Genomic DNA, 13861 nt, shown 5'->3' on the forward strand with positions numbered 1-13861 from the left:
TTCCTGATGAAACATGCCTCCTCTTGTTCAAAGCATCATTCAGACATGAATTGGACCCTTTGGCTGTGTCTCTGATTCTCCTTTGAGTCTCTCCGTTCTTAGACTCAGCTGTTGGAGCCAAAGCTAATTTCAGTTATAAACTGTTGCCGGTCTGCATTCGGCACCTCGAACAGCTGTGTTTCTCAAAGCACATTCAGACTCCTTTTATTTCCGGGCCCAGTCCTCAGGCCGGAGCCTCTTAAAGCTCCTCTGCCCCCGCAGCCAAACCTACTAAATTTAGTCTTCCCGTGGGATTCGTGCTCAATAAAGCTCACAGGTGCTGTTTTTCACAAGCGAGCCATCAAGTCCTACCAGTGTGGAGTCTGAATCCATACTAACAGTAAAACTGCTCGCCATTTTTGATGACTTTACTTTCTGGATTCAGCTAAGATTTCCTGGATTGTAACTGACTCCTCCAAATCAATAATCAAAACAATCCTCCATTCATTCATCGTTCCTGATACGGTGTTGTTGTTTTTTCCATAAGAATCAATCCTGTATTAAGTAGGACCAGAAGGTGAAAATGAAACCAGTCAAGCCAAAGAATCTCTGGCTAATTTTAGAGCACTTACTGCATTGCTATCATTATAATGTCCTTCAAGCTACTTTGGTATGGCTTCTGTAGCAGCTAATTGTCAGTTGTCTGTGTTACTGTCTAATGTGTGCTGTAGTGAACCACATGAAACAAGAAGAAGGAACTCGATGACAAACGTTTAAAAAAGTCAGTGAGTTTTATGTGTTGCTTAAGTGCGGTTACATTTCGTCTCAATGTAAATAGGAAGTGAAAATTTGAATGCTTAAAGCCTGACAGTAGACTTAAAAATGGTAAAACTCATCTCTTTGCACTGAATGTAGAAATGTCTGTTGACAGTCTGACCCTGAGTCACAGATTACGGCCCTGTGAATGTCAAAAGAAAACCCACCTGGTTGCTTGGGTGCAAATTCACTAAAGTGGCTGAGATATAACGCCACACCTTTACACTTCATTCAGTATGTGTGGCTCTATTGATATGCAAATTAGCCCCGCCTCCAGCTCTACCCACCCCTTGATGACATGGACAGGTCCACCCTGCAGGCTGACAGGATTGGTTTCTTTGGTATGTGACATGTGAAACTCTGGCTGCCTGAATCCAAATCATCGAGTCTGTCAGACTCCTGCGTGAAGTGGACTCCTTGTTTTGCTCACGAGACGTCTTCTAGCATCAAAACAAACCGCGACCTCTTAACGGGGTTAAAAACTGGATTTGAACTGGAGGAGACTTTAACAGTGATGACGGAGTCTTTTCTTTGTGATACATTTAAAGAAAGGTTTTATTGTTCCTGTAAAACAGCAGTCTGAGAGTGAAATATGGGCTTTGATATAAACACCTGCAAATTGCATATACAGATCAGTGTGTCAGTTTGAAACCATGCACACGTCCCCCAACAGTTCCCTCCACCAAGTCTCGACTTCACCGTAACGTCACACACAACCAAATCGTTTTAAAACAAATCACAGGTTTGGATTGGCCAACAAAATTACTGGTGTTAAATCATCTCAGGGCTTACAGAGGTGAGTGCTGACTCAGGATCAATAATAAGACCTCAGACTACTGCGGTGTCTGAATACAGGAGTTACCTTCAGCTCAACATCATTGAGAGTTCAACATTAAAACTAACGGGATGTTTTCGGGCAGATCCGGTTGGATTAGTAGGCGAGAAATTTGCAGTGATCACCGAGACGTTTCCTCAAGTAAGTCACATGATTATCTGGTTTTAGAGTTGTGACTTTAGGCGACGAGGAAAGATGTATTTTTTTTTTTATAATATATTAAAAATTTAAATGTGATGGCCCCGAAAGCTCCTGTTATTCATATCAGCAGAGTCTCAACTGATGCAGAACCAGCACACCGACACTGATCTAAATACACTCCCTGAACACACATACCATTAAAATACTATACATTTATACAAAATTATCATCACATTCTCCTTCACCATGTTTTTTTTTGTGTGTTTTTTTTTATACAACTAACTCCTCGTTACATTTCTATAGCTCAGTAAGTGCAGGTGCTGAGCGCCGTGACAGTTCGAGTGAAGTGTCTCAGGCCAAAGTCAAAACCTTTCGCCTGTTTATTCTGACAGTGAGGCAAAAACAAAAGGAGAACAGAAGCAGGCGGCGGCGGCGGCGGCCGTCCCGACGTCAGGCTGCGACGCCTTCCGAGTGAAATCTTCACAGCCACGCTAGAGTCGGAATCATTAATATCCAGCATTGAATTTAAAAGATTTTGAAGTCTCTCCCCGTCCCTCCGGGCTTCCTGCCCTCCTCTGTAGGGGCCGGCCTCGCCCCGTCTGTGGTGATGTCACTTCCTCCGGCATCTTTTCCTTTGTCTCTTTTCTTCTCTTGTTTCTCCTTTGGTCAGTCTCGCTCCCTCTCTCGCTCCTCCTCCAGAGGATGGGTTTGTCTGTGCTCCCACATCCGCACCGCTCCGTCCCACTGTAGACGATGAGATCAAAGGCAAAGGGGGGAAAAAAAAAAAAAAATATGATTCATTATTTACAACCGTCACCACCTTCGACTGCCGTCTCCTCCCGCTTAGATCTGAAGTTCACACCAGTTTTCAGTGACTTTCCTGAACTTGTTTGGTCTTTCTCACTTACAAAACACCGTTGCTTGTGCACTTGCTAGTCATTTAGTCTCTTTGCTCTGGAAAGTAGTGATAACCTGGCCGACGATGCCTATTTATAGATGGTGTCCTGCTTTTCGCCATCTTTGACACAATCTTCTCCAACGCAAATAAAAGCAGCAGCGGCACTTTTAAATACAGACGAGTTCATCCCAGTTGGGTGAAGTCAGAGATAACCTTACGAGGGCTGGGCGAGATTATTATTTTTGGCCAAATACTATATTATTGATATTGCTTCAGTATATTTTAGGGACCAGAAAAATGACTTTTTGATAAATATTTATCAATAATGTGGATATAATGACTGAAGACCCTCTCGGACGACGGCTTATCGTCGCGTCAAGCAAAGCACACACATCGCAACCGAGCTGAACAAATACCGTCGAAGCCAATGGAAACGGGGCAGCCAGCCAGGCACGGGAAGCAAAATGGAGGGAAGGCTGATGGTGTGTGTGTGTGTGTGTGTGTGTGTGTGTGTGTGTGTGTGTGTGTGTGTGTGTGTGTGTGTGTGTGTGTGTGTGTGTCAGTACTACACCACAAGTTTGTGTTTGTATCGAGACCTCGCGCGGAAAAAATGTGTTTCCAAGATCACGTGTGTTTTAACAGTCAGGTAGCACGAACGCAACATTTGCAATGTGCCCGATGTGATAAACATATATCAGGTTGTTTTCTTTTTGGTTTGCTGAGTGTCCGTTCCAAACAGCTCCCGCGGTCAAGGAGTTTTAAAACCTCTTCCTGTTTTGCTTTGTCCTCCAGGACTCCCTCGAACACCTCAGACCTGAACCCGGCGGCGAGCGAACACAAGTCGCATCGTGTCTGAAAGGGCGTTAATTGTGTAAACGCAAATAACAGAACCGCAAGCACAGTCTGGTAAGTTCAGAAAATGAGATCACATCACTGTAAAGCCTCGAACAGCTGAAGAAGACACACTTCTTATACCACGTCATAAAATCCTAAATCTTCAGACGATAACTTGTCTCATATCACGATACATTGTGCGACCGTAACCCAAGATACAGTTAAGTCATGAGCCTCTTTCTGTATAAACTTTTACAAATGCAGGTTTTTCTATATTATATGAAAGTATTTTGCATTAACCACATCTGCAATAAAAACGTTCACGCTTCACAAATTGAGTTGGGTGACTTCCGGATGCTCTCACCTCTTTCCCTCTCCTCTAAACATCCGTGTTATTTGTTGCTGCTGTCAGAACAGACAACAGCTTTACTGTCGTTTTCCATTTTGTCTGGCTTCCTCCACAGCTGGAAGACTAATAGCTAAAAAGTACAATTTAATGCAATATGAGGACGCAGCAGCGCTCATTCGTTTTCTGCAAATGTTCCATCTTTATTCCTCATTATTACCAGACGACAGATCAAATTCTCGGACTTCTCTGAATCGACATTAACGCTGTCTGCTTGAACGCCGCTCAATTAAAACCTTTTATAAACTTTTGAAAAAAGGGCTTTCTTTGGGTTTTAATGGGATATTTATATTTACGACTCCAGCAGGACAGTTTGCATTCAGAGCACTCACGGAGCTGCTGATGATGTTGTCCTCGTACGGGTGCCAGCTGACGTCCCTCACGCAGGCGTCGTGGCCCGACAGTCTGGAGACCACCGTGCCGGTCAGCACGTCGTAGACTGCACACAGAATTAGGCAGGAGGTTAGTCGGTTGTCGGGACACATCACGAAGGCGAACGGACGGGACGCTCGCACACGCGGTGAGACTCACTGATGATTTTGCCGGTGGAACAGCCAGAGTAGATGAACCTCTGCCCGGTGCTGAACTCTGGAGAGAAGCGGCAGCGGATGAGGGTGTGCAGGACGCCGTGACCCCGGTAGGTCATCACCGAGGTGTCGCCTGTCAGCTTGTGTCTCTTCAGGGCTTCAAGGAAACAAAACCAACACCGTTAACACACACACACACAAAAAAAAGTGTATTTCTTTATTTCTGATGTTTTAACACCTCCTCCCCCCCCCCCTTTCTACCTCAACTTCCATTTTCAATCAAAACATATGTTTACTTCTGGCTGTTTTTTTCTGTTTCTACCACCTCCTCCTGCTCCTGCTCCTCCTCCTCATTACCCGAGCTCCTATCCTTCACCTCTTCTCCTCCTCCTCCTCGGCTCGTGATGGTAATCACTCATTTCCCTATGCGTGGTTTTATTGTCATCTCTGCCCTCAGCACACCTCGGCCTCTTTCTTCTCTCCTTTCATAACATCATTCAATCTTTAATCTCCTCCTCTTCTTCTTCCTCCTCTCTCTGTGCGACCTCGCCTCCTCTTGTCCTCCAACTTCCCTTCTCCCCTCCTCCTGGCTCATCCAGCAGCAGTACCTCCTTCTGGTTCCTCACCTCTCTGGGGAACCTGCTGCCAGCGGTAATCCCAGTTCTGTTGGGTGACAGCCAGGCGGGAAGCTGCCAGCCCCTCTTTGGGCGAGAACTTCCTGACGTCCCAGAGCTTGATGGACTGGTCCTTTGAGTTGCTGATCAGATAGCGAGCGTCGCCCTGGCACAGAACACGACATGAGTGAGGAGGCCCAGATTTACAAAGAAAAAGAAGACGACACACCTGAAGGCTGAAGCAGACTAAAGATACGCCGGGCTGATATTCTGATTCAAGCAACTTCCATCCAATCGTCTAACTCTCCCTGAGCGTTCGGGGAACTTTGCACTGACAGATTGATTAAACGGCGGCGGCGCTCCCCTCTCCGACGCCCCACCTTGCTGTGGATGAAGGTGATGCCGTCTCGGTGGCCGGCCAGCTGTCCGACAGGCTGCGGTCTGTCCTCCCGCAGCGTCCGTCTGTCCCACACCTTGCACAGCGCGTCGTCGCTGCCGGAGAAGAGCAGCTGGGACGAGCTATCGGCGAACGCCACCGCGTTCACGTCGTCCTCGTGGGCATCGATCTGATGAGCACAGACGCAGAAGAAAGAAGAGTCGGTGTTTCTGTGCAGCGTTGATTTGCTTTGTGAGAAAAGAGTGTCTGTGAAAAATGTCTCTGTGTGTCTCTGCGGATGTAGAAGTTGCAGAAGAAACAACCAAATGCTCCAGATTGAAGAACATGAGCAGGGTAACTACGCCAGTGCAACACGTTGTCCAGAGCCGACACGGTAAACTTCCTCTTTTATTTAACAGCAGACACATTTGTCTGCAAGACTGCGGCACACTGAAGCGCAGACATTTAATTTATCTCTGCAGCAGACGACCGGCCAGCGCGACAAACAAGCTCAGGAAGAGTTGCTCCCCAGAATGCATCTCACGAACTGAGCTTCTCTGAGTCCCTTTGTGATACGAGTGTCACTCAAACAGCCACAAAGACATGAGATGACCAAAAGAGTCTGAATAACGGAGGGGAACTCAAACATCACGTAGAAACCGGCCTTCGCCATTATTACACAGAACGTAAATATATATTTTGTGTAGTTTAGAAAAGCAACAGTAGGTTTAGTGTAGTGTTCAGAAATGCAGCCACATTTAATCTAATTGAGGTATAAAGATAATGAGTGAGTCTGTTGATCAACAGCTCGGTGGCATCAAATATGATATGATCTCTCAGGAATTAATCCCACCGACTTCATTGATCCTCTGACTTTTTTTCTGGCACCATCTTCTGGTCAGCTTTTTAATTTGTTCAATATTTTGGTTCAGGAACAAACACCTGCGAAACTAATGACATTCCCATCAGCCTCGGTGGTGCTAGGTGCTAACGTGCTCATCTTAGATGATGTGCAAGGTAAACATCATCGCGGCTAAACATCAGGATGCTAGCATTGTCATCGTAAGCAGAACAGCAAGACATTTTGCTGGAAGATTTAAAAAAAAAAAAAAATTATTATTATTGATTAATCTGTCATTTATTTTTTTGATTAATCGATTTGCTGTTTGGTTTTTAAATTGTCAGATAATGTTGACCAGTGTTTTCCAAACCTCAACATGCAGCCTAAAAATGTTTTGTTTTGTCCCGACCAACAGTCCACAAGCAAAAGATAGTCAGTTTATTATCTTATTGCTTTATTATTAAATATTCACACGTGAGAAGCTGGAATCAGCATTTTAGCATTTTCTTTTGTTAAATAATGACTAAAAACAGCTGATCGATGATCAAAATAGTCGGGGATTATCTTATTGTCCATCGACTAATCACTGCAGCTCTAAAGAGCAGTGGTGCGTGTTGATGAGAACTTTTGGTCTTTGTATGAGATTTCTTCAAGTGCTGCTGCAACACATGAGGAAGCGAAAGAACACCAAACCGAGCAAAAAGAAGTTCGGAGATAAAAACCCGCATGAACACCGAGGTAATGGGAGGGACGGACCGAGAGAGAGGAAGACGGTGATGAGGCAGATGGTAGAGGTCAACTGCTGACTTCTACGCGGAGGGTGGCTGTGGGAGGAGGGGCGGAGGTGGGTGTAACCCCCATCGTCCCGCTGCTGGGTGGAGCTGGACTCTCTGCTGCTATATCAGCCAGCGGGATGGTGTAAAACTTTATGTAAGCTGGCACACTTTTAACTCCGCCGTGTCTGGCTCACCTTGACCGCCGGACGAGGCGCAGACAGACACGGAGCTGGATGTGATGCAGAAACAGGTCGGCAAAGGCAAAGAAGCAGGCATGCAAGCAGAAACAACAACAAAAAACAACCAACCACAGAAAGGCACACTGACCTTCAACGTTCGTTTATTCTGCTCAAGATCAAAAACGTAAAGGCAGCCATCATTTGCTCTGAAAAGAGAGGGAAGAAACACTGATCATGCTGAACCTGCTGTGCTGTAGATTCATATTAACAATACACGTCTTCAATATTCAGGTAATCGCAGCACTGGCGATAATAAGTGTGTTTAACGTTCCACCAAGAACAAATGGAGTTGGTTGAATTTACATTTCTGAAAGAGCCTTCAGTTCCAGCTTCGACTCCGTCAGTCACTGCCTTGAAAGATAAAAGCAAATTGTACTCACCCTCCCAGGATCTCTTTGCCATCTGTGGACGCAGCCAGCGAGAACACACAGAACCTCCTCTCATCTGGACTACAAAGCACAACAGCGCGCGCACACACACACACACACACACACACACACACACACACACACACACACACACACACACACACACAAGCAGGTTTGACACGACACGATTACTGAATCACAACTCCACCTTCCACTGTAAGTCATCCCACGGCAAGAAGCTTTATGAAGACACGCATCAGCTCTTAAACAATGTTTTTGTTGGGGGAAGCTATGAGTTTAATGGCGGTGCTTTGTTGGAATAATGATCTCTCCGTTTCACACAGGGACACACAGAGCGAGAGGATGGATGTTGGGATGACAGGCTCCGACAGCATCATTCATCCAGGTGGTAATGAAGGGAGAGGAGGGCCGGCTGGTAAGGAGTGATAGATTACCTGCTCCGTAATGTTATAAGCTACTATGAGGGGAAACACTAACTTGAGGTCCAGGGCGGTGTGGTTTTCACTGTCTCCATCTATACTGCACAAGTGAACTGTGGGAGGAGAAAGAACACATGAATAAAACAACGTGCTGTGTACACTAGTGGCACAACACAAACACGTATGCAGCTAAAAGAAAGATGTGTTTGTTTGGGTTTCTTTTTACAGAGGAGCTGACGTGTATCTTTTGCCGGGTTTGGCTAAGCAACGACACTTAAGACTACGACGGAAATCACTCCATCGTCAATTCACGACTCCATAGTAGTGAATCAAGAGTTTCTTCCACAGCGAGTAATTCTTTAGTAATTTCTTCTACAGTGAGATTGAAGACGCGTATGAATCATCATGACTTCGTATCATCATCAGCCGACTTGCAATCTGCATCCACAAAATAAAAAGCATTGCATTGTGGGACAGTTAGCAGCAGTTCGTGTTGCAGGCATGGCTTTTAGTAGGGGGTCGTTTCAACAGTTTAGGGGTCGTCACTGAAGCCTTGCAGAGTCCTAAATGTCTCTACGTCCGGCAGTGAGGCCACTGTTACTTGTATTTAGGACCGCAGACCGACACATTTGTCATCGGGTCCATTTCGTGGGCCTTTATTGGTCAATAACAGATGCATCCGTGTGTACGCTGTCCAATATATACTTTTGTTTTACAAAACATAATGAAGAAAAAGATGCCTGGGATCATTTAGAAAATGGTCTACTTGTGTCTTTTTATACATTTATTTACACTTCCAGGGAAGTTCACCGTTTTATTGCACTCATGTCATTTTGGACAATTAATTTTATTGTTAAACTGTAAAATATCCAGATTCAATTATATATTTTTTTTTTCTTATAAATGTTTTAAAATCTAGTATCGTACAGGCTGTGATTAAAACATTAAAATACCTCCTTTGCAGGCAAAGATATTCAAAAAGAGATAAAATTCTCGGTTTACAGTTACAAAAACCACTAAAACTATATTTTTCAGGCTCTTTTCATCTGAATACAATACATGTCTATAGAGCCCGACTGAGATGCACAATAATGCAGCTGTATCATGTTCTGTGGGAAGTGTGGTACAGTTTGATAGTAACAAGAACAAAATCCAAGCTAACTAGGAAATGAGCCAACAGCACAAAGAGTTATGGGTAGACGGAGATAGATGGTCGTGTTTTCTGAATTGGCGTGAACGTCGACATAAATACTCCCAACGACCAGCTAACCGTTATTTCATTTTGTCATGTGGTATCTTACAGGTGCCCGAGCCTTACTGTAGTCAGACCAGCTGGAGTAGAGCACGTTGTTTGTGTCGGGGGTGAAGCAGACGTCCAGTACGCTCCAGCCCACGTCGCGGGCCTTCACTGTTCGACGTAGGTGAAAGCGCCCCCTGGTGGTGTCGTACAAGCGCACGTTCTGGTCTGCAGCAGGCGGCAGTGAAAAGGAAACAAAGATGCACTTATTTTGAAGGGTCGTAAGTGTTTATTTAACATATTCTCTTTGTTTTTGTCGTGAAGCTCATAATGAAAGTAATTTATTTTGCCCACTCGACATAACAGATTTTGTCAATAACATTTTTGAATGGGAATGAATTGAGGGATCCGTTTGAGTCCTTATGCGACTAATATTTGGCTCCTAGTTCAATTCCCGCAGCGGCGCATCAACAGAACCATCCTAATGAGAAAAACATGCTGTGATCAAGTGAGAGGCAGGCGGTACAAAAAAAAAAAAAAAAGAGGTCACATGTCAAGTCAGGAAATAGAAGCAAATGACACGTTTGATATTTTCTAATATTTTTCTTCAATTAGCTTGACACTAGTTTGACGTCAGAGTTTAAATTTGCAACAAAAGACGTTAAAAATGGCTCATGACACTGTAGAAATAGTGATTCAGTGGTCCAAGCAGTTTTAAACAAATACTAAGAATTATTATCAGATCTGATTCAGCTCTCGTGTTATTTACCTTGGCATGCCGAGAGGAACATGTTGCCATCCTCGCTGTACACTCCGCAGAAGGCTTTCTGCTGGTACGTATCCTTGTGGGACACGTAGTTTGGCAGGAAACTGCAGAGGATCACAATATCTTAATATATAGTCGTCTCCGTGTCCAAAACTACACAGCTATGAATCACATAAATTACAACCCAAGCTAATGCTCACTTAAGTATTTTGTCTTATTTATCCAATTCTTCCAATGTTGCTAATTTGGTTAAAAAAAAAAATTTTTTTAAAGATCGATGGATACGTACTGTGTGCGAATACGACTGCACTCTCCATGAGAAAAACTGGAGCCTCGACATCTGCCTTGTTCCCTCTGCACACAAAAAAGACTGATCAACATTTATTGGCAATTAAAGCAACAAACTTAATTCATCAAACCAAAATCAAGTATTCGGACAAACTGGGTTGAAACAACGACATTTTATTACATGACACATTTCTTCAAAAACTATGGATGAAACTAATAACAATTAACTGATCGTTATAATTGTCATTTATGTTTCCTGCCTTGTTTTTAGCAGTAGAAATGTTCTTATTATTTACTAATACTACTTCTGCTGAACAGGATTTGGAAACCAAATCCGCTGTCATTTAGTTTGTTTGCCTGTGGTCTGACCTGTGCGAGCATGTGGGTGAAACTGTAACGGCCTTTCAAGGCAGAGGAGGCGGTGGCCAGCAGGATCTGAGTCCGGATCTCACTCCGGTCCACCTCGTGTGTATCGGGTTGGGTGTCCACTTGAAAGGTAACACAAAGAACACGTCTCGGCACGAGTTCACATCTGACAACAAACTCCTCAGAGCTCTCAACGTCGAGAACGTTCTGATTCAACGGTCCGACACGCGAGTATTTATCAGGACTTTGATGCAGACGTATGCCGATCGCAACAAGTTTGTCATTTTAAATACATATTACACTGTAAAATGAAGGCATTTTCATTTCGAAGAAGCCCGACAGTGTGTCCTAACTTTCTGGGCTGGACTGCGAACAGTGTCTGTGGGGGGGGTTACCTGGTGGATTGTAGCGGTCACCCAGCCGTCCCTCCCAGGCTCCATCGCTGTCCTCATCAGAGTCCGAGTAAGACTGGACCAGCTGGAGGCCCGTGGCTCCGCTGCCATGGACCAGTCGGACCTGGCCCCTGCACGCACACACACACACACACACACACACACACACACACTCAGCTCAACAACTAATCAATCTGATCTACGGTACATGATCAAAGGAATCCATCCACCAACAAAAAACTATTTCAGGGAATAACAGGCAAACAGCAGAACAAAGAGGAAGAAAACTAGCTGCAGCCAAACGGACAAACACCAGCTTGTTCAAGGACTACTTTGGTAGCGCCAGAGTCTTTCCCACTGTAAGCTCCACTGTAACAGATGGGGGAGCGGGAGCTCGCTCCCAGGTAGTTGAATGCTAACTGAAGCGAGAAGTGAGAGGGCGACTTATTTGCCGTGTTGTTACTAGAGGCCCTGCTACCGTCATGGATCAGGACCAAGTGATAACAAAACACTACAATATTCAAAAAAACGTCCCAGCCCCTCTTCACTGCATTGAAATCAACCGAGAATGGGAAATCCCAAACCTCCACTTGGCGTCAGCAGCAGTGTGATGTGATGTGATGGCTCAGTTATTTGCTCTCTTGGCAGAGAAGTAAAAACACCTCAAGCTTTTCCTCTATTTGGAGAGTGTCCAACAAAATGAGCAGATACAAGTCGGCTTCATGGCAGCTAGTGTAGATGTGAGGACTTCTTTTCCTCTGTCAACCGGTCTTGTATGTGAAATATCGATCCTACAAATCTCAATTAGTTATAATCAATTCATTTAAAGAAATATAAAGAAATGATTTGATGTCATGTGCATGTTTCAGGTACTGTCACCCTGAATCAAGCCACTCTCGTGCCAAGTGAGCAGAAGAAAAATCAATTCTAGTGTTGTTTTTTTGTGGACTATTTTATGGCCCTTGCATCCCATCATAAAGGAGTTTTGATTTTCTGGTCATCTCAGCTGAAAGTGACACACACACACACACACACACAAAAAGTCTTGTTTCCCTTTGATGTTTCAGACTTTTAGATTATTTTTTTTTGAACTGTAGCCGGCTCACCTCCTCAGTAGGTAAGCCAGCACTTCAGCTAAGTCAACGTCCTCCTCTGATGCGGACTGTCTGTCTCCCTGCTGCCTGTCAGCCGTCCTGCGGCCTCGGCTGCTGCTGCTGCTGCTGCTCTGGTTTCCTTCCGCCGCTTCAGGCTGCTCAGCTGGGTTGCCACTGGAAGAGGAGCTCCTTCCACCAGACATCCCAGAACTGGACTGAGAGCCCATAGACCGAAGAGAGCCTGGCGAAGGGGGACACGTCGCAAGACAGTTTCAGATCTTACCTGTGGGAATCTCAGGTGACCACAAATACAGCGTGTTTTCTTTTTTTTTAACGAGAGAGTGAAGAAGACGTTGATGCAACAATGGCTGAAGAACATGACGTTACATGTGCTGAGGAACGGCAAGATTAAAAATAAAATTTAAAAAAAAACCGCCACCAGTTTCAACTCTTTCCACACAAAACAACGTCTTCTGTAAAATAATAAATAAATAGACCAGCGTACTTGTTAGCTCAAAACCATGACAAAGATGCGCAGGCTGATTGTGGTGAGCTAGCTAACGGTGCTAACGACAACACGAGCTCGTTGACAGCTCGCGGCTCTCCCGGTTTGTTCTCCGTCGCTCCGGCGCCAACTTGACAAGTTTGCGTGGCTCTACAAACTTCCGCAAACGATCTAACGCGCGACGCTTAAGGGGCGATGCGCTTCGGATGCGTGACAGCGCGGCGTTTGATTTAGTCGGTGAGCAGGGCCGGTCCGTGAATCGCCATGTTGTTTACAAAACGGTGAACAAACCCTGCGCGTGCCCCCGCCTGCCCTCTCAACGCCGTCACGTGACCAAGCGCGGCTCGTCGTCATTGGCTGCCTGCTCCGCTCCGACTGACTGGATTTCACTCCAAGAAAATTCACTAAAAAAATTTGGATGTATAACTGTAAAGAGTATTTTTTTGTTTTTGTTTTTTTTATGTGACCCATCGAAAAATTCAACAACAAAAAAAAATCTATATACTGAAAATAATCCGAGTAAAACTGAAGAAACCAAGATGGCATACAGCCTAAAAAAAAAACATAGACACATACATGTCAGAGCAAAATGTATTGGTCAACCGATTAAAATATGTCACCGAGCCTCCAACGTGATTTTTTTTTTTTACTCAGTTTTGTTCATGTGGTTTAGTTAACCAACAGCATTCATGCTCCTCATTGCTTTCCTGAACAGTGTTTGTTGAGCATTGTGCTGCATTTATATGATATAACGGATGGCTTACAAAACAAAAACTGTCAGTTAAAAGTCCTCTTGAGAAACATCATCACAAAACCTTTATGAGTTGATTCTGGGTTTTTACTCGGTAAAACTGGAGATGTTTGTGGCATCTGTGCCATAATCTCAATCTTATGTTTGACATACCTACGTTATTTAGCTTCTACATACAAAATCTCATCAGCCACAGTTATACGTTATATACGGGCTTTGTGCTCTGACTGCCAGGTGTACTGCGTGCCTTTTGGTCAGTAGTCATTTAAAAAACTGCACATTATTCTCCAGATTTTGTAATATGCCCCCGACAGTAATAACAAGTGAAATGTAGGCCGAAGTGAAGCAGAATGCACAGATCAATGACGGGAT

At 44.5% G+C, this 13861-nt stretch overlaps 1 protein-coding gene across 1 annotated transcript; it reads right to left on the minus strand.

Annotated features, from left to right (window-relative positions):
- Window positions 1-1721: 1721 nt before the first annotated feature.
- Window positions 1722-13031, minus strand: dcaf11 (ddb1 and cul4 associated factor 11). The gene is made up of 15 exons (XM_069697932.1): window positions 12739-13031; window positions 12246-12474; window positions 11143-11270; window positions 10751-10869; window positions 10383-10447; window positions 10097-10197; window positions 9409-9555; window positions 8149-8203; window positions 7663-7731; window positions 7371-7428; window positions 5431-5616; window positions 5063-5216; window positions 4441-4593; window positions 4242-4348; window positions 1722-2515 (listed from the first exon to the last, which is right to left on the minus strand). Exons 2-15 carry the CDS (start codon window positions 12458-12460, stop codon window positions 2438-2440), a joined length of 1635 nt encoding a protein of 544 aa, XP_069554033.1. The 5' UTR covers window positions 12461-12474; window positions 12739-13031; the 3' UTR covers window positions 1722-2437.
- Window positions 13032-13861: the final 830 nt, after the last annotated feature.

Source organism: Brachyistius frenatus, unplaced genomic scaffold (genome assembly GCF_029030835.1).
Source record: "Brachyistius frenatus isolate BFR_SWC_R1_liver_20210118 unplaced genomic scaffold, ASM2903083v1 Contig_25, whole genome shotgun sequence".
NCBI classification, from domain to species: domain Eukaryota; kingdom Metazoa; phylum Chordata; class Actinopteri; family Embiotocidae; genus Brachyistius; species Brachyistius frenatus.

Coding starts and splice junctions, on each gene's coding strand:
- dcaf11 (XM_069697932.1), bottom strand. CDS start 12,460: ATGGGCTCTCAGTCCAGTTCTGGGATGTCTGGTGGAAGGAGCTCCTCT. Junction 10,448..10,750: donor TCACCCACATGCTCGCACAG/GTCAGACCACAG, acceptor TTTTGTGTGCAG/AGGGAACAAGGCAGATGTCG. Junction 9,556..10,096: donor GTTCCTCTCGGCATGCCAAG/GTAAATAACACG, acceptor CGCCTGCTGCAG/ACCAGAACGTGCGCTTGTAC.